This window comes from Mirounga leonina, unplaced genomic scaffold, assembly GCF_011800145.1.
Source record: "Mirounga leonina isolate KUSES-001 unplaced genomic scaffold, KU_Mleo_1.0 Mir_174, whole genome shotgun sequence".
Taxonomy (NCBI): Eukaryota; Metazoa; Chordata; class Mammalia; order Carnivora; family Phocidae; genus Mirounga; species Mirounga leonina.
The window spans coordinates 45104927-45132028 of record NW_023270451.1 but is presented as its reverse complement, the minus strand read 5'-3'; the positions used below and the strand labels follow the sequence as shown (position 1 = coordinate 45132028).

Below are 27102 nucleotides of genomic sequence, written 5' to 3'. Positions count from 1 at the left end.
CAGAGTTTGGAAGGCTCTTTAATAGCAAGCGTATGGTAATTACATTGGTGGATGAGATCCTCACTCTCTGGGGAGGGAGGATGGAGCAGATGTGGACAGGGTTCAGTTTAGGATTTACACTGTTTGAGGCATCTAAAACAAAGGGCAACAGTTTTTTTGGCAACCCATTTCACAGTTTTGTCATTTACAAGAGATTTCTTGGAAAGGAAATATAAAGGCAAAGAAAACATCCACACCCTGCATGAAACATTTTTGCCTAAGGAAAAAGAACCCCAAAACTGTTCCTTGATTTTGTTTCTCACATGGATGGCTCAACTCTGCTCTCATACACAAACGAAGGCTGGCTCACAGATCGTTTCCGATTTTCCCAAGAACTGACAATTTGCTTTCTCCTCTAGAAAGGTGACGTGTGTACGCAGGACTGCTGCGTCTTTATCTGCCTGGCTATCAGAAGGTACTCAGAGTAAAAAATGTAAAAAATGACTCTTAAGAAACAAAAACAAAAGAAAGAACCAGGGAAAGGCAGTTGTGCAAAGAACAGACTATCTGCTTTCTCGGTGGGCCTGAATCACTTGAATACAGTTCTTAGTAAATGAAGTGTTTATTTTGATGCGGCTTGGCGCTTGCCTCCAATGGCTTGGGTCTATTCAGCCACACAGTGCCGTAAATGAGGCTTCTAACATGTGATGCTCATGGGTCCTCTATTTTTGTAATACAAATTTAAATAAAAATATCAATGACACCATCTTGTTTAACGGTTTACCCAGGGGGACGGGAGCTATAGATATTTACCACGGACCCCACGTTGCCATGGACACCAGAGGCTACGGGCATCCCGGCAAGTTGTAGATGTTCTAAATAACATCTAAAAGACTGCAGCCTTTCAGGTCATACCTGGTGTCACAAAACCAAGATAACTAATTGGCTCTTTGTGGAAGAGGATTCATGTTTCATTCAAAAAAAATAAATAAATAAAAATGTTAGGCTTCTCTGGTAATCTGAAGACTAGTAGGCAGAGCCCCTCTTTGGGGTTGACAGTCGCTATAGGGAAGAGGGATCTGCGATCCACTTGAGTTTTAACTGTGCTCTTTCTACAGCCCTGAAGCAAGTGGAGTAGGCGGGCTCTGCCGCCCAGCCCCCGAGGGCATTCCTGACCCATGGCCTCAACCACACTGAGAGCAAGTTCAAGTCTGGTTCACCTGCCACCTGCCAGGTGATTGGAGCCCGCAGACGTGGTCGCACTTGGGAAAGACGGGCTTCTCTGGCTGACAGCGGGTTTACTGAGGGAAACCACACCAGATTTGCGGGACACCTGCTGTGTCCTTGGCTGTGGGGCATCTGTAGAGCCACAAATCCATCCCCAACACGGGCCTTGCCTCTCAAAGTGCAGGCAGCCCCTTTGAGGAAAGCCAGCTCCTAGCGGGACAGCCGTGAAAACAGTTCTCCTGTCGCGTACATAATACCTGTCTTCCGGCTTCTTCTTTTCTCTCTTTTTTAAAAGAATTAGACCCTAACTCTCCCATTCTCCCTTTCTCATCTCCTCCCACCCCAGAGTAAGTCCTGCCTATTCCTATTCCTGCCTCCTGAACCATGGGAAATCAGATTTGTTCATATCAGTTTCCCAACTTGTGAATTTTAATATGCAAGGTAGATTTCTAAAATATAAATTCCAGCAATGCTCTGGAAGCATAGCTCCCCGAGGTCCACACACTTTGTGCTCTTATGAGACAGACACAATCTTTAGAGATGTCGCTGTGCTGGAGGAAAAGTTTCCATTTGTATGTGAAAAATGACCGTAGCCATGAGAGGAGAGAAATTTTTCACTTAAGGACCCCGGAAACCTAATTCTGGCACCAGGACACAGGGAAAATTCCTAAATATGAGACTTTTCATGTTCTAGTCATATAAAAAAAAGAAAAAAACCCAAAGTCCTACGTACTGCACGAGCCTGGGAGACGTGAGTGTAATAGAGCCGGAGTGGTGGCGGGTGTCGTGTGGGGTCCCACCTCGCTCCCTAACTCATCCTCCGGTTCCCCAAAGTGTGCTCAGTATGACTCTCAGGCAGAGCCAGTGACTAGGCGGCCATAAGAAAAATGTCTCTGTGATTCACTCAAGCCCAGGATCAAGGTTTGGTAAGGTTATCACAGGCAGGACTTCACGGCTGGCCCACAGTGATCAACAGGCCATCAGTCATCCCCCTCCCCCCAACGTTCACACACACTCACACGCTCTCGCACACACACACAGTCTCTCTCTTTCACTCCTCGTTCTCTCTCCTGGATGACATGACAGAAAGTCAAAGTACTCCCCTTTCACTCTCTCCCAGCTCTTCTTCATGCAAACTCCCTCCACTTCCAAAGCCGCAGTCTGTCGGGGCACAAGGGAAAGCCACGCCTTCAGCAGACAGAGCCTGCACCTCTGCGACAAGTCTGTCTCTGCATCTCTGAGGCCTGACATTGTCCTCCGCCTAAGGAACGGGAAGTCATCAGCCCCTCAGGATCAGGCTCGAGGGGGTCCAGACACTCACAGACCAGCAGAAACATATTCTAAGGTAGTCCTGTGGCCAGCACGCTCAGGACTGCCTCCCGGCAAGATTCAAAACGTATTTCCTTCTCCTTTCCCTAAAAGTTTCCTTGACTGTTGCTCTTAGTACACACACACCATAAGGCAGGTATGGAACGACAGTGGTGAAGGCAGGAAGGGCAAACAGCCCTTGTTTCAGGGGAGTTGGGGGACTTGCCCAAGGTCACGCAGTCCCTGGTAGAGCCAGGGCTGGAACCCAAGTCTCTCTCCCAACTCCCGGGTCCATGCTCTTCCCACCGCACCACACTGCCTCTTTGTAAGTGTTCATCTGTTTGTGAAAGTCAGGAATTTGTCAAACCACGGAACCTCTTCCCAAACAACGCCGGCTGCCGGCTGCCCGCCTCACTGCCCACGGGAGGGGGGAAGCTCTGCGCCAGGCGAGCTTTAATGCCACCCACAAGCCGAACAGCGAACCCATGGCCGGTGGGAGGGAGCGCGGGCACGGGCATGGCCACAGCAAGGGCAGCCGGGGAGGTGCCCGCACCGTCAGAAAACAAGGAAGTTTTGGAGGAAACGGTGCGATTTGCTAATGCCTTCCGGGGTTTTGCCATGAAAGTAAGCAACACACAGTACTGTTATCCTCAACCCCTGGGGCAGAACAAAGACGAGATTTCTCCTCAGCCCACTGAATGGCTGAGTTGATCTCAGTTCAATTTTTATAAATAGAACATTAACATAATAATACCAAAATGCATTTGGTCAAAGCCTAAACGCTTTTTCATAAAATACATTTATATTAATGTCCGTTCCATTTGCAAACATATGTAAATTGAGCTTTTAAGCCTCTATGTATAAAATTCCAGTTTACCTTCAAATGGAGCAAGCTAGTCAAGCTTCTTCATCCCAGTGGCAGAAGTCATTCTTTCAGCCTATTGTGTTAAAACAGAGGTTACCAAACCCGAGTGCTATCTACAGAATGCAGCTCACAACTACCTGCGCTCAGGTACGGAGCCAATGGGGACACAGGCAAGGGAGCAAAGCACAGAATATGCTCACCCCGCTGGATGAAACATCAAGGTTTGCGGTGGGAATAGGCTACTCGGAAGGAAATTCATTTCACTTGAAATTAACCTTCAATACGCTTTGCCAAGAAAAGAAAAAATGTGGGTACTGAAGCATGGATGGAAACCACTGTACGTTCCCCACCATGACTTAAAACGCCAGTACCCTGTTCTACCACAAGTAGCCGCACTCTCCATGGCACCAATCAATCAAGCAGAAAATGGAGAGATCACCAGGTTAATACTGACATGCCTGGAAGATACACAAGACTCCCAGAAACTCTGTGCCCACTGCTGCTGGTTTTTTGTTTTTTTTTTTAAAGTCCCAAACTATGACAACCTAACAGGCATGTGTATGCATGTTAAAAACATTCCCGCCCCAGATGCTATGTTTAGTCAAGGGTTGTGAAAGAGGCATTCCGCTTTGAGAGATCCAGAAGGGTCCAAGAAAATGAATACTTTAAATAATTCCACGTTAGCATTACAAAGGACTTCCCTTGTAAGTATTTGTTGGCTAAGTAACGACAACAGTGTTTCCAATTATTAAGTAGCTGTTTCTGTGAGTTGTCTTAGTATTTTGATCATTGAAACTTCCCATTTGAACCAAGCTAACCCACGACTGCAAGATTCCCACTTTCATATCGCTTTAAAAATTCACTACAGTTAGGTCCCTCCAAGGACTTGATTACAGTTTTTTAAATAAATTGTACAGTGGGATCCTTTTCTTGACCTTTTTTTTTTAAGGAATAAAAGACAAATTAAGAAATTAAAGAATTCCATCATATGTTTGAAAAAATTTTATCCTGGTTTATTTCCCCCATTAAATTTATCTACGGCTTCAAAGTTTAAGTGGCACTTGGATTCTGAGTGTTTTCATGATTTAACAAGTTGCCATCCGGTTATAAAGAGAGAATGTAAATGTTTCATTCCACATGTGGGACAGTTTATAGAGATTTTAAAGAAATCAATCATTTGTCACCCCATTGATATTTTCCACTATTAGATTTCAAAAGAGGCTTTGGAATTAGCATGTTTTAAAATAACTGAACATGCAAAGTAATGTTTATACTAACCATGAACCAGCTGCTATCTATCCAGGTAACTTAGTAATGGCAGGACACTTCAACAAAGGCTTCTCTGCCTCTCTTCCCCTCTTCATCCAAAGCTAAGTGATTATCCTTTTCTGCCCTTGTATTTGCACTTGTGCCGTTTCATGACTAGATATTAAAACTCATGCTTTATAAGCAAATTCCTTCACTCATGGACATTTAAAAAGTACATAAAAAGTGCAGACTGCATTTCTTCTCTGTCATGCTTTCCCTCAATAATGTCACCTTTGAGGACTCAAAACATATCCTTAATACATTCAGAGTTCTCTACATTCGAGTCAGGTAATGTTAGTTCTCCAACACAAACTCAAGAGAGAACAGTCAGCCACAAAATGGACTCTAAATTCAAAATGGCAAAGGCTACCGAGACAACCCCATAGAAACCCACTGAAACGGGAGTAAAATTCAGGTCACTTCTGAGCAAAGCTCATCCCAGATATTTTGCGGTCAATAAAAAGGTACCTAGTTTTAATTTGGATGCTGGGAGTCAGACGTCCTGTTTCGAAGTGCTAATGCAAAAATGCTAACCCAGGAACACGCAACCCCACCTCAGGTACCAGGGGGTTCACTCTCCTTCTCAGGTGGGAGCCCTCGGAAGGTTACTGCTGACTGACCCCCATTTGGGGGTGGTCTGCTTCGGGCTCCTCCTCTTCCACATCTGCACTGTACTCTTCAAACGCATCATCGTCTGCATCCGGAAGCCCCAGTAACTAGAGGAGAGAGAAGAGAACCAGCCATGAGTGCCAAATGGCCCATGGGCAGCAAGATAACCAAAGACATCGGATCTAAATTCAACAGCATTTAACAGGACTTAGCACAGCAGCTGTGGATTTCCCACGGGAGTCAACCATCCCTACAACTATTTTTATGAACATATTAGATGGGAAATGTCAATCCTTCAATGGATTGGTGCCCAAAGGGCCAGGTTTTATTGGGGAGCCTGGAGACTCTCTACTTTTAAGTATCAAAACATGGCCCCACAGACCACCAACGTAGAATAATATAGTATGTACGCGCGCACGCGCACACACACACACACACACACACGGGATGTCAGCCATAGTACAATGAACAGTACTGACTGTTCCATCAAGATGTCAAAAATCTATCCCCCTCTATATTTTCTTCCCAAAAAACATGTGCTGCTAGTATTTATAACACATATGTAAAAATGTGAAAACCACTGAAATGTTTTATTTTTTGGTTAAATTACGGTGCATCTGTAAAATGGGATCTTATATACCTATTTAAAATAGAATTTTGAGTAATTTGATTAAAAACATGCTCATAAGTGTAAAAAGAGCATGGTAAAAACTGCATTTTCATTACGATACAGATTTTCTTAAAATTTATACACAACTCCATAGCAAAAAAGACTTCGAATGAGATACATCCAAATTTTAAGAGTATTGATTCAGGCAGCATGGTTATGGATAAATTTTTTCCTTTTTATCTTTTTGTAAAATTTTCCAAAGGCTCTATAATTATCATCGGGGAAATTCACAACAAATACCCAGGAAACATTTTCTTAAAGCACTGATTGGTCTTTGCTTGGAAACGAAGTGCCGTTTGCTGGGCCCGATCAATATGAATGAAAAACCAGCTCCTCCATCCGATTTAGTCTGCGCGTGGCCCTGACATTCTCACATGGTGGCCCCCTCGACTGGTCACTTTCAGGCAACTTCACTGAATGGCCCTGGGACCCAAGCTAACTGCCTGAAGCCCCTACAGTTAAGATGGACCATTCTGTTTGCTTTGCATTGCCTCCCCAGTGCCCTGCGACCCCTCCCCTTCTTCCCATCCCCTGCCCAAATGCTGACATGAAGAAACCCTAGGTCCCAATCGAAATAATGCTTTTCCCTTGAAGTTCTCCAACCCCAACTCCTGCGGGTCTCCCAGAGCCCTATGAACACACTCCGGACAAGATCATCTGCCAGGCCCTTGGTCATATTCTACATGGGGCCTGGCAAGCCAGGCATGACCAGCTGTAGACACACGCTTTCCCCTTCGAGCCCAGAGGACCGCAGCTGTCTCAAAGGGCCACTGTTGACTCGGAGGGGTGGGGAGGGAGGAGCGCATCTCCGCTAGCCTGGACAGCGTGGAGCAATCTCGTGTGTGCTTGGGGGAAGTGAGAAGCCCCTTTCTCCTCCTGCTGTCACCCTCTCACATCTCGGTGGAATGAGCACAAGGTAACATTCGTCTCTGAAGAGAGAGAAAAGATGGCTACAACGAACACAGATGGCGAGTATTTTGATGTTCCATTTTTTATCTGAAGAGCTGCTTGGTGACACAGCAAGGTGAAAGTGTCGAATGAGTGATGATATTCAAATTGCTGATAAAACAAGAAATATTGTTGCCCCTACCAAGAACCCCAGAATCACCTAGATGCCAACAGAGGACGCATTAATTCAACAGTAAATGTGACTCCTCACTGCACTGAAGGGATACCCCTTAAAAGAGGAATGGCCAATGGGTTCCCTCTCACTTAACAGATCTGAGGGGTAGCGGCTGTCTGGAGCCCTGGGTTGAGGATTCCAAGGCTCAGTGGGAAAGACTGTGGTCAATTCGCCATGCAGCCATGGGTAAAGAGGACAGTCGAGGCACACATCTACACAACTGCCGTCCTGTCCTAAAGACACATACCACTGGTTATTCTTTTTCATGATACACTTGAGTAATTCACACGGGCCCCAACCATAGGTACCCCTCAACACCCTTCCTCTCCTTGGCTTAGGGTGCTCTGTAGAAGAGGTCCCAGTCAGCCAAGTATGAAACCATTACCACTTCTCTTCTGCCTAGCTCCCCTTCCCTTTGCTGTGAACCCAAAGCACATAGTTTCAGGTCTAGAGCATCAGCACGTGTAAAGCCCTTCCCTGGGATGCGATTTCCAGAACTGCCCACTCCTGACCCTTCCAGGAGGACGAAAGAACAGAAGCAGTTCTCTCTGGCCTTCCCCACTTCCAAGGCATCATAGTGCAGGGTCTGCAGACTCACTGAGAGGCTGTGTGGAAAAGGCACTGGACCCGGCATCCAGAAGCCAGGGCTCTAGTTGGGAACCTCTGCCAAGCCACTTCCTTTGCTGAGCCTCAGCATCCCTCTCTGTAAAGTGGGAACCATGACACCTGCTCTATGTCCAGAGAAACTACGGAGAGGAAATGAGAAAGTGAATGTGGCCATGGGCTGCAAGCTGTAGAGCCTTAGGTGAATTCGTGAGTTAGGTCCTATTATCTTGGCTTCTCGTTTTAAAGCACAGCAGTTCAGTTATTCAAGGGGAGATGGCCTCCAGCCCCTGCCTCTCGCTCTCCCTTCGGCTGTGCTGCTTTTGAACAAGCTCACTGTTAATCAGTATACAACAAGCAGGAAGAGGAGTAAGAAACTCAACTCTATTAGCCTCCTCACTTGATTCTCAGACTTACAGCCAGCGTGCCATTCAACAGATCAACCTGGTCATACTTCAGATTTAATAATGATAGTTAATATTGGTTATGTTACTGTCTGCTAGGCACGGAGTTAGGCAGCCTTGCATATACTAATTCCGTTAGTCTTCATGACAGCCCTATGGGGTAGGTATTATCCCCCTATTACAGATAAGACCTAGCGAGGCTGCGTAAGTTGCATAGAGTCCCTTAGCGTCAGAGCCAGAATTCAAACCCAGGCCATCAGATCACAGACTACAACCTCACCCACCAGGTACCCGGGAGATTCCTTTCCAGCTGCCAAGGCTGTTCCTACAGCTGGAGGCTTCAATGTCTTCTACTGAGTAACACACCCTTTAAAAAATTCAATGCGCAACGTTAATGTCTACATTTAAAGTATGTACAATTGAGAAAAGCACAGAGGAGAACAGAAAAAGCACTAGAACTATAATTTGCCTGGGATTGCAAAGAATACTATACAGACAAGTAATAACCCAGCATTCCCACCTCTGTCTTTAGTCCCATCTATGGCAGGTTAAGTTGACATTTAACTTCTGGATCCATTTTTTTTTTTTTTTAAAGTAGGCTCCACACCCAGCGTGGAACCCAACGTGGGGCTTGAACTCACAACCCTGAGATCAAGACCTGAGCTGAGATCAAGAGTCAGATGCTTAACTGACTGAGCCACCCAGGCACTCTTGGATCCAAATTTTTAAGAGTCAAGAAGATATGCCAAACACAGGAATACAAACAGACTGGTAAGGATTCTGGGGTTCTTGCTTTTACTGCATGTATACATTCTTATAAAGAAAAGGATACAGGCCAAGAAATCCTATCTGATATACTTAAATTACTTCAATAGTCATAATCATTAATTCTGATCAGTAAAATTTTTTCACTTGACTGGAAAATCTTTATGCTAACCCTGAACAATGGTGTTGACATTTCCAGGGGTTTGCTGTGCATGAAGGTGCCTTTGGGCAACTTATGATCACATAAAAACTTCTGGGGCCCATCCACCCAAACAGGGTTGTACTTGAAAGGTAGAAATGCCAATGCTTGAGAATGAAAGTTCTTTAGACCCAGGAGAATATCAGTGATCTTCAGGACTCACTCCAGGTCTTTGAGAAAGTGGGGTAAACTAGCTGAGGACACATTTAGTTGGCATTTCGCATCTGCTATCTCCAAAGGTGGCCCTCGCTCAGCACAGGGAGCTAGAGTGTGTCTATGGAAGAAAGGGAGAGGACGTCTCTGCTTTGGAGGGCACAATTAGCTAGGGTGCTTTTAGCAAGTGTCTTATGACTTCAGAGGTCCCTGGAAGCTCCTTCCAGAGGACTCCTTGGAGTACTTTACTATGTATGTGATTCACCCAGAGATCTACTTACAATGTGGATTGTGATTCAGCTGGTCTCAGGTGGGACCTGAGATTCTGCATTTCTAACAAGCTCCCAGGTGATGGGGATACACTGGTCCAAAAACATACTCTGGATATTAAGTATTACCCTAGAGCTTTGGGGAATTTGCCACTGTTTATCTTAATGATCAATGATGCTGGGGGTACCAAGAAACCTACAACGAGATCCTGGTCAGTCAGTCCGAAAAAAAGGAGAAAAAAGGGGTAGGTGGCATGATGGATATAAGACCCAAATGGGCAAGACGAGTAAGTACTCTCTTATTTTCAGGAGCCATTGTATTTCCTAAAATACACACACATTTGAAATTTCATACATGAGCAGAAAACAAAAGCTATGATAAGCTTATCAACATTCAATGTCTTTTACTAAAACCCACATGAGTGCATAATCTTTTCTTATCAGACTTTCTGACCCATTGGGGCAGCTTCCCACAGGTGGATTCTTTCTCTTCTTCCAGGCTCTTAACCAGACGATAAGAGTAGAAGCAAGATCTGGACTTTTTCTGGGTCACAAAGGGTTTTCCTGTGGGGTTTAATCCCTGGTTCCTCACCCATTACTGGTAAACTGAAAATATTAATCTTGCTCAGGCCCACGAGCTAGAACTAGGGGAATTTTGCTGGTAGAAAGAAGTGTCTGTTTTTTGAGAGAAAAAACATGGAGCTGGAACAGCAACCCCAGGGAGGGGACCAGGGTCAAAGAGAGCAAGAAAACATGGGGAACCATGGGCTCTAACTCCACGTAGGGCCATCAAAGCAACATCAACCGAACAGCACACAATGTTGTTATAACAGATGCCTCACGACCCTAATGTCCACAGTGCTAGTAAGAGGAGGAGGAGTAATAGTCCAAGATAAAATAAAATAAAATAAAGCTTTGAGAGAAACTGAAAGGGCAACGATAAGGTTCGATTCTGCAGCTCAACTGGAAACAGTGAGCTCTCTCTTCTCTTGTGAACTGTTTTTTAACGAGGGGAAGCCTTTCAGTTGTCAGTAAATAAAAGATATGAAAACACTGAGGAAAAAAATAAATGGCACAATCACCATTATTTAGATCCATAACCGCTATTTTATTACCTAGCTCAATCATGTGATGACCAGCAATTGTCAACCAAGGGCTACTTAAACAAGAAAAATGTAAGACTCCAGTGATTCTCCAATTCACATTTATCAAGGCTCTTGATGGGTGTCTCTGAGGCCTTTACTGGTTGCATGACAGGGAGAAACCTGCCCGCTCGCGGATGCCAGTGACAGCCTGCTCGGCGCTGTCATTTACATACAGGTACGTTTGGATAGGGCGTTCCAGCAGGAATGAGGTCCAAGCTGGGAGGCCCCTGGAGGAGGAGCCAAAGGTGTGTCCCTCTGGGAGGGAAGCTGCCCGGCTGCATCCAGAGTCATGAATTCACCCAGGGAACCAGAAATTGAGACGAACCTCAGCAGTGTGAACGGGCTCTGACAGTCCTTTGCACTCTCAGTCTGCTTTTGAAGCTCCGCAAGAATCCACAAGATAGCAAGACAGGCATGACCCCCGTTTTAAAGATGGGGACACTGAGGTCAAGTGACCTGCTGGAGGCCACAAGGGCAGGGGAGCCTGACAGGCCAGGGCAGGGCTGAGCCACCTTCCCCCACCCAGGGGGCATCTCTGAGGACTCTGAGCCGTGGGGCCATGATGGGCCCTTCTGGACTTCCTTCTTGGCCAGCTCTCCTCCCCTCTGAGCCCGTCTGGATCCTGCCATGTCTCCAGGTCTCAGCTTCTCAGGAAGCCACTGCCCGGCACTTTGCTCCTCGGTGAGCCCACTCACATCTGATATTCCTAGCCCTTCTTTTTTTTTTTTTTTTTTTTAAGATTTTATTTATTATTTATTTGACAGAGAGACAGGCAGAGAGGGAACACAAGCAGGGGGAGTGGGAGAGGGAGAAGCAGGCTTCCTGCGGAGCAGAGAGCCCGATGCGGGGCTCGATCCCAGGACCCCGGGACCATGACCTGAGCCGAAGGCAGACGCTTAATGACTGAGCCACCCAGGAGCCCCCCTAGCCCTTCTTACACACTGTAGAAAATATAGGTTTGAAAAAAAACACAACATAGTTTCTGATACTGTTTTCTGTGACAACATTGAACATTTAGGAAATATAGAAAAGAAGAAAAAAAGTATCAGCCGTAAGCCCGTCGCCCAGAGGCTCTTTGCTCATATGCCCCTCTAGGGGATGGTTGCTTCTGTCCTCTCTGCAGCACCAGCCTCTAACCAGTGAGGTGCATGGATGAGGTACTGAATGTGGATGTTTATTATTTTGCCAAAACCAGTGTTGATAAACTTCTGCCTATAATACCCCAATAATACTTTCTTAAAAATCTTTTACCTTAGCTGGATGCTTCTGTTGAAATCATGTGTTGAAATCACATTTGAAAGCGTGTGTGGAAATCACTTAGCAATTGTTTTCTCTCTCCAACAAAAATCTAAGAGTCCTGCAAACGGTTTCACTAAGGCCTACTCACTTCCCAACAGTATTTTGCCTCGTGTGCTCATCCCGTCCAGATCACTGCCAGCATTCATTCAGTGCTGAGCCTGTGTAGTGTACTAAGTACTTGACAAGAACCACATCACCTGATCTTCACAGATCCCTGAGGGAACGATCATCATTTGTCTCCTAATTATACAAGTGAAGAAAATGAGAAACAGAGAGGTTAAGTAACTTGGCTAAGGTCACACAGCCAGCAAGTGCCAGAGCGGCCTGCCCACCAAGCTTGGGTTCCTCAACATGTAATATCCTGAGCCTCCACAACTAGGTAAAGAGACTACCAACAACACCCTGCGGTACAAGGTCACTAACGTCCTCTTAGGAAATATTTCCCCAAAGTGGAGTAAGCACAGCGGGGAATGGAACTCCTTTGCTAATTCTGCACAGTATCTAGGAGAGTGTCTGGACTCTGCCTTGTAACACATACGTTTTCGCGGCTGTCTCTCCCACCAGAAAGTCAGCTCCTCGAGGGCAAGAACTGGGCACTGCATCCTGCTCCTCACTCTCCAAAGTGGTGTTTGGCAAATAGCAAATGATCAATATATTTTGTTGAAAATGGGATGAAGAAATAGTGAAAAAAGAGGAGGAGTGAGATGGAGAAAAAGGAAAAGAAAAACCTTTTTTGCTTTTCAAATCCAACAACAGATTTCTTTACGTGTCGGGGGAGGACTCTGACTGTGATACTGCTCGTTTCGGTGGGGGGAAGGCACACCCGAGAGGAGAAGGGGGAAGGCACAGTGTGCAAAGTTGGGCAAGCCCTTGTGCTGGGTCGTCTTCTTCTTTTTTTTTTTTAAGATTTTATTTATTTATTTGAGAGAGAGAGAGCACAAGCGGGGTGAGGGGTGAGGGAGAAGCAGGCTCCCCGCTGAGCAGGGAGCCGGATGCGGGGCTCGATCTCAGGACCCTGGGATCATGACATGAGCTGATGGCAGACGCTTAACGACTGAGCCACCCAGGCGCCCCTCTGGGTCTTATTTCTAAACACAAAGCTCCCTTACATGAAACCAACAGACAAATAGCAGCAGTGGGAGGAACCACACCCGTGAATGGAGGAGAGCGGGGAAAGTTTCCTGTGGGCCTCCAGCAGAAGGTCCTTGTTGTGGGCTGTCATGCTCCTCGAACCATCCAACCTGGGGCACATCCTGGCTGAGGGAAACCCAAAGCCCTGCCTGCACTTCACCTTGTCCGGCCCTCCCACCCGCCTCTCCCTGAGGGGCAAAATAGCCCAGCCAGAGGGCGCCTGGCACATTATCAACTCCCCCACCAGAGGGGCGCTGTACCGGGGAGCCTCCTCTCCTGGGGAGCACAGCCCTGCCTAGAATGTCAGGCTCTGCTCTAGAAGGGGACCCTGGAAGTCCGACATCAGATCCAGTCTGTGTGTCTCCAGGGCACGCGGCAGCAGAATCTGAAAGAAAATGTTCAAACAACCCACTTGCGTTCAGCTATGCACCTGGATTTTCTTGGACTGCATTCATTTCTTTCCCTCTCCATGTGGCTGCCTGGTTGCCGAAACGCGGCCAGGTCTTCTTGGTAAAGAAAAACAGCAAAACGAGTTCTGGCGGGAGCTCGCCTTCTCCAGTGAGGCCAATTCTGTAGGAATTTTGCTTGCCATCCAGGAGAAGGGGCGCAGGAAGAAAACCAGGTGGTGGGGCCATGAATGCAACCCCCATGAGGACACCAACTGCAAAGTGGATCTCATTGGCGAATAGATTTTTTTTCTGGTTAAGACTTGAGGGGTTCAATTTTTCTTTTAAGATTTTATTTATTTATTTGAGAGAGAGAGAGTGAGCAGGAGGAGAGAGAATCTGAAGCTGACTCCCCGCTGAGCACAGAGCCTTGCGGGGGGTGCGGGGGGGCTACATCCCAGGACCACAAGATCATGACCTGAGCCAAAATCAAGTGGGATGCTTAACCGACTGAGCCACGAGGTGCTCCTGGGGGGGTTCAATTTTTTAAAAATTTTGCCTACTTTGGGGGCTCCTGGGTGGCTCAGCCGTTAAGCATCTGCCTTCGGCTCAGGTCATGATCCCAGGGTCCTGGGATCGAGCCTGATGTTGGGCTCCCTGCTCTGCAGGAAGCCTGCTTCTCCCTCTCCCACGCCCCCTGCTTGTGTTCCCTCTCTCGCTGTGTCTCTCTCTGTGAAGGAACTAAATAAAATCTTTAAAAAAAAATTTGCCTACTTTGATATCTCTGCTTGGATGTCTAATAGGCACTTCTGACAGTGACGTGCCCCAAACCAAGCTCCTGGTAGTACAGGCGCCCAACTATTCCTTTTGCAGCTCCCCCCATCTCAGTAAAGAACAGCGCCATTCCCTTCATTGCGCGGGCAAGGAACTCTGGATCATCCTTGCCTTCTTTTTCTCACTCCCCACTTGTGGCCCCGCCAGCAAGTCCAGAGTCTGACCCCTTCATTCCACCTTCACTGTGACCCTTATCCTCTCACCTGTGCGACCCAACGGCCTCCGCACTGGTCCCCTGCTCCCACCCGCCCCTTGCTGCCTATTCTCAACTGGTCACAGGGGAGCTTTTCAAAATGTGAAGTCAGATACCTCTGGCTTTTTTTTTTAGATTTTATTTATTTGGGAGAGAGCAGGAGCGGAGGAAGGGGCAGAGGGAGAGAGAGAAGCAGACTCCCCGCCAAGCAGGGAGCCCACCACGGGGCTTGATCTCAGGACCATGAGATCATGACATGAGCCAAAGGCAGATGCTTAACCGACTGAGTTACCCAGGCACCCCAAGCCAGATCCCTCTTGCACTCAAACTCCTCCGATGGCTCCCGTCACACCAGAGTAAAACCTAAATCCTTCTGTGACCTGCAAACCCCTGAAATACCTCTGGCTCCTCTCTTGCTCTTCCCCACCACCCTTCCACTCGGGCCACATAAGCCCCTCCTTATTCCCTGAACACTGATTTCTTCTCCCCACCCACCTCCGCCCCCCTCCCAGCCTTTGTATTTGCTGTTCTCTCTACCTGGAAAGCTCTCCCCTAGATTTCCTCATGATTCACGCTTCAAGTCATACTCAAATGTGAACTTCATAGTGAAGCTTCCTCTGGTCTCCTAATAAAAAAATCCAGTACCTCTGACACTCCTTACTGCCTTACCCCGACTTACCCATTTTTTCTCCTTGGCACTTATCACTAATACTTTATGTGCTGGACTTATTTACCTTGTCCCCCCACCGCCACTAGAATATAAGGATAAGATTTTCATCTGTTTGAATTAAGTGCTGGAACAGAGTAGTCAGGTACACATAAATATATATGGAATGCATGAAGGATAGATCAGTACTTTTCAGTCACGAGTCTGTTCTGAATGAGCCAAGCAGGCTTAGAAAATTAAGAAAGAAAAAACAAATTGGCTAGACAAATGATACAGATCAGAGAGAGTGAGAAAAGCCACTGAAATTCTATTTCTTGTAATGGTGGATTGAGTGATTGGGACCAACTCTTGCTCAGAGAACTAAAAAAGCTGGATTAAATGTGAAAAATGCCTTCTTAAATATATTGAAGAATTAGAACCTAGAGAGGTAAACATAAAAAGCTGCTTTTGTCCTGAGGGCATCTGCTGACCTAGAAAGAAACAGCTAGAAACTTTACTGCATTCCTGGCCTACTCTAAGAGCTAGGGGGACCAAAGTCAAACCCAGGGTCTTCCAAAGGAGCACACCGTGATAAGCCATCCCCACTTTAAGCTGAGATCCCAAAGACCTCTTATTGTCTGAATGTTTGTGTCCCTGCAAAATTCACATGTTAAAATCCTAACCCTTGAGGGGACAGTATTAGGAGGTGGGATCTTTGGGAGGTGATTAGGTCATGAATGTGGAGCCCACATGAACGGGATTAGTGTTCTTATAAAACAGGCCCTAGAGACATCTCCCTCTCCTTCCACCATGTGAGGTTACAGTGAACAGACAGCTGTCTGTCTATGAAGTGGGCCCTTACTGGACACCAAATCTACTGGCACCTTGATCTTGGACTTCCCAGCCTCTGCACCTGTGAGAAATAAATGGCTGTTGTTTATAAGCCACTCAGTCTCTGATAGTTTGTTACAGCAGCCTAAATGGACTAATAAGACAGCTCTCAGGACAAGGATGGACTAGAAAGCAGACGTGCAGCCTGGTTTTTCATCACCTGGAGAGTTCTAAGAACCACATGTCTTAAATCGTTTGAAGGTGATCTCAGGCTGATAGGGCCTCCCAAGCCCCAGCAGAAATAGATCAAGATCCCCTCTGGAGGAAGGTACCATCATCTCAGACTTCGATTTACTCCTAAATACACATTTTCAAATACTATAACCAGTACACAGAGATAATCCAAGACGCAAAGAGACCAGATACCAAGAGTGAGAGCCAGTTGAAACAAAAGGCAACGAAACAGACTTACACACCTTAAAATACTGGAATGTCAGACAGTCTCTCACACGACCATGCAATCATGCCCACTATGTTCAGAGCACTGAAAGGCAAGCTTGAAAATTGCAACAGAGAAGTAGATACTCTTTTAAAAGATCTGAAAAAAAATTCTAGAGCGAGTATCATTGAAGGTGTAGAGAATTTATGGTGGGCAGGGAACTGAACTTGGAGGGGGGGTGGGGAGGAGTATCATGACACCAGTAATGTGACTTTACCTCCCAGTAAAGATAAAGGGAAATAGGTCATCTTAAAATAGGGGTGAGAATTCACTTTACACGTTTTTCAGCTAGAATGAAAACAAACTGTCAGCTAGCCCCGGATATACAGATTCTTAAATCCTACACTGGGGTGGGGCGGAGGGGGGGTGGTGGGTGGCGGGCAGAAAGCAAGCTCTCTACTAGAGAGTTTATAAAAAGAGAGAAGAACACGACCAGTATCCACTTTCATCCTTCTCCGTACCCATAGACATGGAAGCACATCCTGTATATAGCCTTCCGGCAGCTCCCCAAATATAGGCCTCACTATGGTAAGAGAACCTCCACGGCGCTTCCAAGCATTCTGGCCTTAAGTCTACTGGACAAGAGCAGGAATACTCAGAAGTCTCATCAAGGCTGTCTGCTTCCCACCCTATCAGAGATTCTCAAGTGATGCTAGAAATAACCATCACTCCTGCAACAAACAGCTGTGTCACATCCCGTTCCCCCCTCCCTCCCCGCCTCTCCCTCCTTCCCCTCGCTGCTATCTTTAAGCCACAAAGCAGACAAGAGAAAAACAATTAGTCATCCCAGGTTTTGCCCACTTTCCCCGCCGTCCCTGTAATTCTGCGCACAATCATTGTAGAAAACAAGATGGCTTTGGAAGCCAAGCAGGCACCTACAGGTCTGAAAGACTTGAAGACTTTTTCCAAGACTTCGTGGAGCGTCTTCTTGCCGCAGGAGGAGATGTAATCCTGTGCTAGCTGCAGGAAAGGCAGGCAGTCCTCGCTCTCGCTCCACACGTGCTATGTGCCCACAGCCAGGGGCGGGGGGAGGGGGGGAAAAAAAAAAGACACACAGTCATTACCCTCAGTGTGAAATTCGAAAAGCCCAAAAGATTTTTTTTTTTTGAATGACAGAAATTTGAAGGCCTCTGTTCCCAAGTAAAATTCTGATGCTCATTCTTTTTTTTTTTTTTGATTTTATTTATTTATTTGACAGAGAGAGAGATAGCGAGAGCAGGAACACAAGCAGGGGGAGTGGGAGAGCGAAAAGCAGGCCTCCCGCCGAGCAGAGAGCCCGACGCGGGGCTCGATCCCAGGACCCTGGGATCATGACCGGAGCCGAAGGCAGACGCTCAACGACTGAGCCACCCAGGCGCCCCTGATGCTCATTCTTGATTCGCTTGTATTGAAGGGGATGAGAAAATGCCTACCCCGTAGAAAATCCCTGTGCTTTCCGTCCATAATCTCACCCGCTCAATTCTCCAGCAGATCTGCTCAGCAGTAGCAAAAAAGGCAGGGGGATCAATAGTCCCCCACCCACAATTTCCACAGTCCTTCTTCTTGAGCTGGGTAAGGGGGGTTTTAAAGCAGCAGGGAGGAAGAACCAAGAGCCTGCAGGATCTCTAACCTCGCTTTCAACTATAGCTGAGGGGTTAATTAAGCATAGTTTGTAACCACGAACTTGCAATGAGATTCTTTACTCAGATGAGCCTGGGAGTGGGGGTGATGGTATATTTACTTTAAGATGAAATGAATTAAAACAAAACAAAAATGAAATGAATTTACAAGAACACCCAGAAAAGCCATTGCCGGGGTCATAGAGAAGCAAAGGCTCTCTGAAAGCTCACCTTCTTTACAAATGCTCCAAGAGGGCTTGCTTCCCAATGGTAACATGCACCAAGAGGAGACCGGTTTTAGGGTTTATTTTTTCTTAAGGCTAGACAAGGTTTGGTTTTTTTGTTTGTTTGTTTTCCCGCATGAGGATATCTGTTTTAGCACCTCCTGAAGACCAGACAAGTCTCTCCCATAATGTTCAAAGATCTGGAATAAGCCCAAGAAACAGGCTTGAGGGATCCCAAGTGCAGACCCCCACCCCCCCGCCCCCGCCTGCTCGGCATCTCTGAGCTAGGGAGAGGCCCTGGGCTACCAGGGTAACGTCAGGGTATCTGACCAAGAGTCACTGCTTAGAGGGGACCAATCCATGACAGCTCCACCATTGGTGGAAAAGTGTAGTGGCGTGGGAGGGAGGAAGACAGCTGGCAAATTAAAGCAAGGAGCAGAAACAAGGCAGCAGGAGACGAGATCTATTTGGAGAAATAGTCTATGCCAAGCACGCCCTTGCTCCCTTCCATTAATACAATGATTAGGGCATCACCCCAGAAAGTTCTATGTCAATCACTCGAGAAACACATTTCACCTCCTTCCTTCTCCTTGGCAGCATTTCTAAGAACGGGACCTACAGACTTAAAATACTGCTCAGGTCCAAGAGACTACCTAGGTGCTAATGTGCCATTTCCCCCCCAAATTATCTGTGTTTTGTAGAAGTAAAGTTCCATTTCTGACACACGCACTGCTCTAATTCCAGCAGACTTCTGGAGGAACTTCTGCCCCGACCTAACAAAGATAACTTCTAGATTCCCTCACTTTAGACAATAGCTCAAACACAATTCCCTATTAATTAGAGACCCTTACAGTTGTCGAGCCACCGAAATGCCACTTATGTAATAGTCTCTTACACTGTACAAAAGTGTAATAGCACAAAGTGCTTTTAGATCCATCACCACACTTCATTCTCAAGCGGCAGGGATTCAGCAAGAACAATAAAGTCCTGCTTTCATATAAGCTCTGCTCAGCACCCATTTTCATGCTCACATTTTTTAAAGGTCCAGCATGTTTCAAATTCTTAACCAAGTGAAAGATGGGATTAATATCCAGCACCGCACAATAGAAAACTATAATCCTGCCTTTCCTAGGCTTGTAACTATTAGAGAAAAAGGAAAAAGTTCATTAAGTGCCTGGCACTGTGCCTGGCTGGCATGCAGTGGATGTTCAATAAATGGTGGGCGGTGGGCGTAAGCACCCTCTCACCTCTTTTGTGTGGGCAGGAGAAGGGAGAGGAAGGGCATGGGCTGGCTTTCCACCTGCCCCAAGCCGAAGGGCACGCGGTGAGCAAATGAGACACCTACTGTGATTTCACGGAGAACAGTGCCCAAGGCAACCTGAGTTCTAGTTCATTCACCAGTTGGTGTAGCTAGGAGAACCTTGGATATCTACTTTTGAAAGTATATTTGGGCTTTAAATTACAAAGTAAACTAAGGAAAGTATATCACTCAGGCAACAGACTTGCCTCATATCCACTACTGCTTGGAAATCAGACAGGTTCTCTAAGTGTCTCTAGGGCATTTCTAACCTCGTGAGGAGAGTGTTCAGGCCACAATTTTCATTGCTCCACTTCTGGAGTTGCTGACTTATGAATATATTTTGGAGCAGGAAGACTTACCACCTGCTAAAGAACCTTCTGTCTAGTCTGCCTAAATCTCCTTGATTTGGCTGTCTAACTCTCAGTTGTGTTGGTTTTGTGGGTTTAAAAAAGTTTTAAGCAAATCCCTGCCCCTATGATAACACGAGGGTGCGTGGGGTTTGGAGTCAGACCAACTCAGGTGCTCGTGGCCGCTTAAAGGACATCCCTTAGTTAATGCTAATTGTTTCATACCCACAGGAGCTCATCACAGAAAGTATTCAGGTTTATTTATTGAAACGGTTTCCTTCCGAAATGAATCAAGGCAGTCATTAAAGACCCATAAAAGACAAGGTAAGAGTCTGTAGTTGGGAAAATAAGGACAGAGAGCAAACAATGGAAGGAGAAGAATATAAAACCAAGTGAGATTAGGACCAACAGTGCCAGGGAAACAGGCCTGGCCCTTTGCTCTGGATGGGACACAGACTGCCTCTATGGCTTTCTACAGGCCTATGCAGAGAAGGAGGTTCCATCAGCGGCCCGAGGCAGTGCCCCCGGAAAAAACAGACGAGCTCTTCAGAACAGGCGATGGACTGAGGGTCATTTCTTAGGAAAAAGAGAGGGGCCCATTCTAAAACCCGGAGAGGGCAGACAGAATGTCTGGTGGCTGGGCTGATGCTCCTGAAAGCAGATCCTGGGGTCTAGTCTTAAACAAAGATAAATGGGTGATTGAAGACCCAGAACCCTGCACCACCGGGTGTGTCCACAATGACTCCGACTTGGAAATTCAACCAAACAGCCACTTTGGCCATGAAAAAACTATAGCAGAGGTCAGAGAACCTGTGGCTTTGAACAATGTAACTCTCTGGCAAATATAAATCTAGGTACAGAATGTATTGACTTTCCAACCATGCAGTGAGAGCTGAGGCACCTTATAATAGGAGGAATACCAAGGGAAGGCTTCTGAAGGAGAGGACAGCAGTGGTCCTCCAGCTTCAGCAAGCACCACAACACCCCCCTTCCCCATCCCTCAACTTATTAAGACACAACTGCCAGGGGCAGGGCTAAGAATCTGCATTGCCAACCGGTTTCTGGGTGCTGCTCATGCTGCTGGTTTGGGGCCCACACTGTGAGAACCAGAACCAGAGCAGAACTTCGACGAATCATATTTGGGGGCGGGGATGAAAATCCCTGATGAGAACTTTTGATTTTAGAACAGGCCATCTGTGGCCCTTCTGTCATTAAGTTGGACCAGAGTTTAGCATCAAAGTTTGTCCAGCTTAAGACATTAGAACCGTGGCATCTGCACACAGGAAAATGAACACCTTTCTGTTCTCTATAGTATAGATGAGAACACCCAGCTCATCCAAAAATGGTCTTAGACCACTATGGTAATTCAATCTTGCAAATATCTTTCTGAGCACAGTCTGTGTGATCCTACTGTTCTAACACTTGCGGGCATGGCGCTTGGCTTCCTGGTGCTTAGGCAGAGTGGGGGGTGGCTGGGGGGCAAAGAACACACCTGTTTCTCCTCCCTGGACTCAGTCATCGGAGTGAAAATTCATTGCCAGGGGCCTCACTCTCACTGTAGGACTGCCGTGTGGGGTTTCTGCCATCATTAGTACTGGGGAGTCGATTTTGAGTTAGTGTGGCTTAACCCAAAACTGACTGCTGTCCACTGAAGAGATGCTAAAAGAGAAAAGCTACACGCCATCTCATCCCCCCCAAAATACTTCTGCACAGGGTAAGAAGAGTGTGGCTGGCCATACCTATGACCTGCTCTTTGTGCCGGCCACTGATACGTTTTACCAAGGAGGAAACTGAAGCTCAGAGAGGTTAAGCAACTTGTCTGTGGTCACACAGAGAGCAAGGGGCAAAGCCAAGATATCAACAGAGGTGAGCACACATTCAACCTGAGCCTCAGCTCCTTCATTTGTAAGTCACAGAAAATAATAATACAGTGTGGTTAGCAAGATGATAGGGGATAGCCTACAGACTGCCTCTCATTTAGCAGGAGCCCAGAGTGCTTCTTCCCATCTGTTGAAATTCATATTAGCATAACTTCACTCTCCTCAGGATGACCACTTTATGAATATACTAAAGACATACGCTTTCCCCTAAAGAATCTCTATATGAATAATGCACAGCCATTGTGGTAAGCTTTACAGTTACCACCACCTCTCATTTAATCCCCACAATAATACCATAATATAGGTATGATTATCCCCATTTGACATAGGAGGAAACTGAGGGTGAGTTTAAATTGGACAAGAAGGTGCTTTTTCTCCACTGTCCCACCACATGAGGTGATGCAATCTCATTTAGACAAGTTCTGTTTTCTTCTCCAAAATGAAAACGTTGTTATTTGGTCACATAGTTAAGAATAGAGACATGCCTAGAACAAAAATGGGGGAAAATATATACAAATATATGTATACACACACTTAAAATTAAATCACATGGTCCTTCTATAAATAGAGCCTTTTTTCTTCAATAGAGTGACAACTGCTATCTTTGTTTTCACATCGAGGAGGGATAAACTGTACCAAATTTTAGATCCAAACATGTTTTTGATGGGTTGGCAGAAAAAATAGGACAATAAGGCAGCCCTCCCCTTCTCCAGTCATGAGCACCCAGGCGCCAGGGAGCCGCAGGGCAGCGTTCTTGGTTTAGAACTCCTTTCTCCTGGCCTACGACAAGGACGGAAAGCAGCTGGTGCTGCCATGCCCAGGAGAGCATGCACACGTGCCCGTCTGTCCGGCTGGTACCTTAGTGGATGCCAACACCCCACTCCTGCAGCCTGACGAAACCCTCCGGACCTTCTGTGTTGGCAGAAGGGAGCATGCCACCTGTCTGTGAGCTCTCGGCCCTTCCCTGTCGCACCTGTAGAGCAAGCCAGGGCTGGCTCTGTCCCCGACTGCCCAACATAGAGGGCAAAGGCAGCTTCGTTTTATCCCAGGAGCTGACCTTGTGCACTGTCCACAGAGACAGGCCTGAATCAGGGCAGCAGTGCGGAAAGGGATGGTGTAAACAGGGTGGCCTGCGAGATGAGAAGAGGAAACAGTGCACAAGGGACCGAGGAGCTGCCAAAGTGGAAGGAAAATAAAAGGAAGCCCTTGTTCCCCAGGCCCTCTGGAGCTCCTGGCTTGACACTCTGCATGGTGCAAATGACAGGCCTCTGGGCTTGAGCTCAAGTCCTGGCTGTCATTTCTTAGAGGCATAGTCCTGGATAGAGTCCCTTCAATGGAGCCTGTTTCCTCACCTACAAAATGGGGTTCATACCTAACTCACAGACTTTTTGTGAGGCCCAATAAGAAGCCGCCCTTGCAGGTGTCATTCCTGGGACGCTATGTTTTCAGTATAGGACTATGGTTCAAGTTGCTCTACTATTTATTAGCTATGGAAAAGTTAGTACACCTTGCTATGTGTCAGTTTCCTCGTCTGTAAAATGGAGAAAATCACAGAGAGGACCTTGTAGGATTACTAAGATTAAACAAGCACATATACACAAAGTACCTACTGTATACGCAAAGAACAGTGTCCGATACATAGTCAATTGCACATAAGTGGTAGTTACTGTTCTTTGAAGCTGGCATTCTTGAAATTTAACATCTGCCTTCTTCACTCTCATGGTGAAGGCATGGTGGTATGATAGTGACTTACGCACATGGGCTGAGCACCTATCACGGGTCTGATACTACTCCAAGTTCTGGGATCCAGTGATAAATCAGACAGATAAGGCCATAGCTCTTATGAAGCTTACAGCCTCATGGGGAAGGCAGAAAACAAACAAGAGAGTATAAAGTACTAATGAGTGCTGTGATTTGAATAAAAGAGGGTGAGATGAGGGAATATGTGGTCAGGAAGTTTTCTCCCAGGCCTGAATGGCATAAAGGAGCTAGCCATGCGAAGATGTGGGGGAAGAATGTTCTAGGCACAGGGGGCAGCAAATGCAAAGGCCCTGAGGCAGGAATGAGTTTGGCATGTCTGAGGATGAGAAAAATCAGCATGGCACAAACACAGTAAGCAAGGAGGAAGACTGGTCTAATATGAGGTCAGAGAGGTGGCAGGAGACAGACTGTGTGGGGGTTTGAAGCCAGGGCAAGGGCTCAGGTTTTAGGGTCAAAAGTTATAGGAAGTCAGTTTAGGTGAGGTGGAGAGTCATAGGTCATGACCTGGATTATATTTTAAATAGATCCAGAGTGATTGCTGTATGGAGACTGCCAGAGAGTCACTAATAACACCACCTCTATTTTAGGCACTGTTCTAAACAAGCCTGCTGGAAAGGTACTAATGTTATCATTCCCCTGTTTACAGATGTGGAAATCACGGCACAGAGGGATTAAAGAACTTTCCCCAGTGCACACAGTTAGACATGGGGGCTGGGGTGCAAGCCCACGTAGTCTGACCACTGTGCCACACTGCCCCCCCCTTAGATGGGGAGAATGGCCCCAAGAAAGTGAGGGCAGAGATCCTATTTATATTCTAGGTGGCCCTGGCCTGGTGCAAAGCAAGCCCTCAATAAATGTTTGATGAATAAATGAATGAATGAATGAGTCACGTGAAAACATTTTGTAAATTGAGAAAAGCTATGTAAATATTCTTATTATTAATAAATCCTTCGGATTACGGGAGTTCCATTCATCTCAGATTTCTTCTAATACTTAACAGGATTTTCCTGGGAAAAGGAAAAGGACGGAGGCAGGACACTTACTTCATGCCTGAGTCCCTTTAACTAGGGGCAAATGGCAGCTTGACAAACCTGGCCTGGGACAGATCTGAGGAGAGATTTGGGCTAAGAAATCTCTGGTGGTTGGCATGCTGTCCATTATGGCCTCCAGAAACTTTAAGAATGTTCCAATCTACCCAAGGAATTACTTTTTCCTTCCATCCACTTTCTTCCTTATCTATTTCATTTAATTGTTAGAGAGTGAATATGTTCAAGCATTTTACTCACACAGGTGGGAGAACATTTAAAATATATTTTGTATGGCCTTGAAAAAAGTTGTGATATACATAATGTTTCTCAACAATGGTTCTCCGTGGAGTAATTTTTTTGGGTATGTCTCCAGCAGTTCCAGCAAGAAGGCTGTGTGGAACTCTCCCCCATAAAATCCAGAACCTTGGGTGATTCTTGCTCTATCTACACAGTAAGGAGTGGGAAAGGCCACTTGGCAGACTAGGGTTAGGAGGGACTCCTAATCAAACCCTAATGTGGCAGTTAGTTGGACACTGGTGCTCTTTCCAGTATAACCCTGGGGTTTTCTCACACGTTTGCAGTGGAGTAAATCCCTTTTTAACGATCTTCCATTCCCCCCCAATAACAAATAACACTTATTTTAACTACAGGTAACAGTGTTCTTACATATATTTATAGTTTACTTGCTCTTCACAAGTCCCTGTGATGGAGGTGTTCTGATTAACCTCACTTTACAGGCGAGAAAATTGAGGCTCTTAAGAAAGACAGACAAGCTCTAAACTCTGGGGAAGCCCAGGTCTCTGAGGAGCCTTTGCTGTTTTGCCCAGAGGTTAGGTGTTTTATCTATGCATCACCTGGGTGCTGGTATTATGCCCATTTTTTTGATGTGTAAACTGAGCTGCCGGAAGGCATCTGACCAGAGTCACACAGGCAGAACTCAAATCTGGCTGGCACCCAAGGCATCTCTCTTCTAGTGCCCCACTCTGGGGCCCAGGTGTGTTCTTCTCGTCCGCGGGGCTAGGGTGCCGGTGGTGGGACGGGCATGCCTTCCCGGCAAGCCACACACAAGCCTTCGTCTCTCGGGGGCCAAGGAAGGCGATCCTGCTCTCTCTCTCTAACTCCTCTGCGAACTTCCGCGGCGGGCAGGGTTGCGCGGCGGCCGGGACCTGGGCCCGGCTTTGTCTCCCCCACCTGGGGGGCCAGCGCCAGGCCGCGCCTCGGCGCCGCCCCACCTCGGTCCACAGGGGCGGCAGCAGCGCCAGATCCAGGCTCCAGCCGGCGACCACACAGTAACCCGAGCCCACAGCCGCCTCCATCTTACCTTTGGGGACCATTATTTTTTCCCCCGGCCTTACAAACACTTCATGGAGCGCCATCCTCGCCCATTCTGCGCACCTCCCACCCCAACTCCCCTGCCCGCCGCATCCCCTTCCTAAACTGCCAGCGCCAAGATCCCAAGTGGGCGCAGGATACAAAGTGGAAGAGGTGGACCCCGCAGTTCCTGGTCCCGGTCCCTCCCAGCTCGGGGCGGGAGTGGGGTGGGGGAGGGGGGTTCCCCTCATCTGGAAAAACCCGGGGGCTTCGCCAGGGCCTCGGCCGCCGCCTCCGCCGGACCGAACGTGCTCGGGCCCCGCACACCTCGCTGGAAGCTCCCAGAGGAGCAATGGAAGCATAGGAGAGGGGGGGATAGGCGTGCCTGTGTGTGTGTGTGCACGCGCGCGCGCACGCGCGTGTGCGTTTTTAAGATCCGGGGTGTAATTCCGCAAAGAAGGTCCAGGAGATGGGGCATCGCTAGTGTGGACCGAGGCTTTGTGTCCAAACCAGCAGCGCAGGGGATCACGCGGGGGCGGGGGCTCTCCCGGGCGGGGACAACTCGAGGAGTTGTGTCTGCGCATCGGGAGGGGAACGGGATGCCTCACCCCGACGGGACGCCTGGGTGTAGGAAGCTCGAGACTCCGGGCCCTACGGGATGGTCCGTGCGCCCCGGCCCGGGCTGGTGAGCGGCGGGGACGCTCGGCAGAAGCTCCCTGCCGAGCACCAAGCACGGGCCGCAGGGTCGCGTCCCCGAAACAGCCCGCCCCAGTCCGGCTCCCGGGTTCTAAGGGCGCCCCTGCCCACCACCCCCCGCGCCCGCCTCCCCCCGCCCCACGCAGCGCTGACACCGCCACGCCGGGCCGGTTACGCCTCCACCCCGCGCCCACAGCCTCCCCGGCGTGCGGCAGCTCGGGCGCAGGGAGGCGGCCGCGCGTCCACTCCCGCCCGCTGCAGCCGTCCCTCCCCCCGGCACTCACAAAATTGTCCCCGCAGCCGTTGTCCGGACACAGCACGTAGAAGGAGACGCCGGGGTCGGCGTAGAAATCCATCCTGCGCTCGGTCTCCTCGGTGGCGATGAGCTCGAAGGGCGTGTTGGAGCACCATTTCTCCGCAACGTCAGCCAGCTGCTGGAAATCCATCCTGGCCCGCCGCGCCCGCCGCTCGCTCAGCCTCCTCGCGCGCCGCCCGCCTCCCGCTCCCTCCG

The 27102-nt window shown here is 47.7% G+C and overlaps 1 protein-coding gene across 1 annotated transcript; it reads right to left on the bottom strand.

Moving 5' to 3' along the window:
• Positions 1–27102, bottom strand: MTURN (maturin, neural progenitor differentiation regulator homolog). Its single transcript, XM_035020830.1, has 3 exons — positions 26876–27102; positions 17326–17448; positions 1–5403 (listed from the first exon to the last, which is right to left on the bottom strand). Exons 1-3 carry the CDS (start codon positions 27035–27037, stop codon positions 5293–5295), a joined length of 396 nt encoding a protein of 131 aa, XP_034876721.1. The 5' UTR covers positions 27038–27102; the 3' UTR covers positions 1–5292.

Bases quoted from the DNA above. Each gene is read 5' to 3' on its own strand.
- MTURN (XM_035020830.1), bottom strand. From the start codon at position 27,037: ATGGATTTCCAGCAGCTGGCTGACGTTGCGGAGAAATGGTGCTCCAAC. The intron at 17,449-26,875 runs GTGAGTGCCGGG...GTGGGCACATAG, and splicing joins ACGGCTGCGGGGACAATTTT to CACGTGTGGAGCGAGAGCGA. The intron at 5,404-17,325 runs GTAGGTGCCTGC...TCTCTCCTCTAG, and splicing joins TCTTCAAGTCTTTCAGACCT to TTACTGGGGCTTCCGGATGC.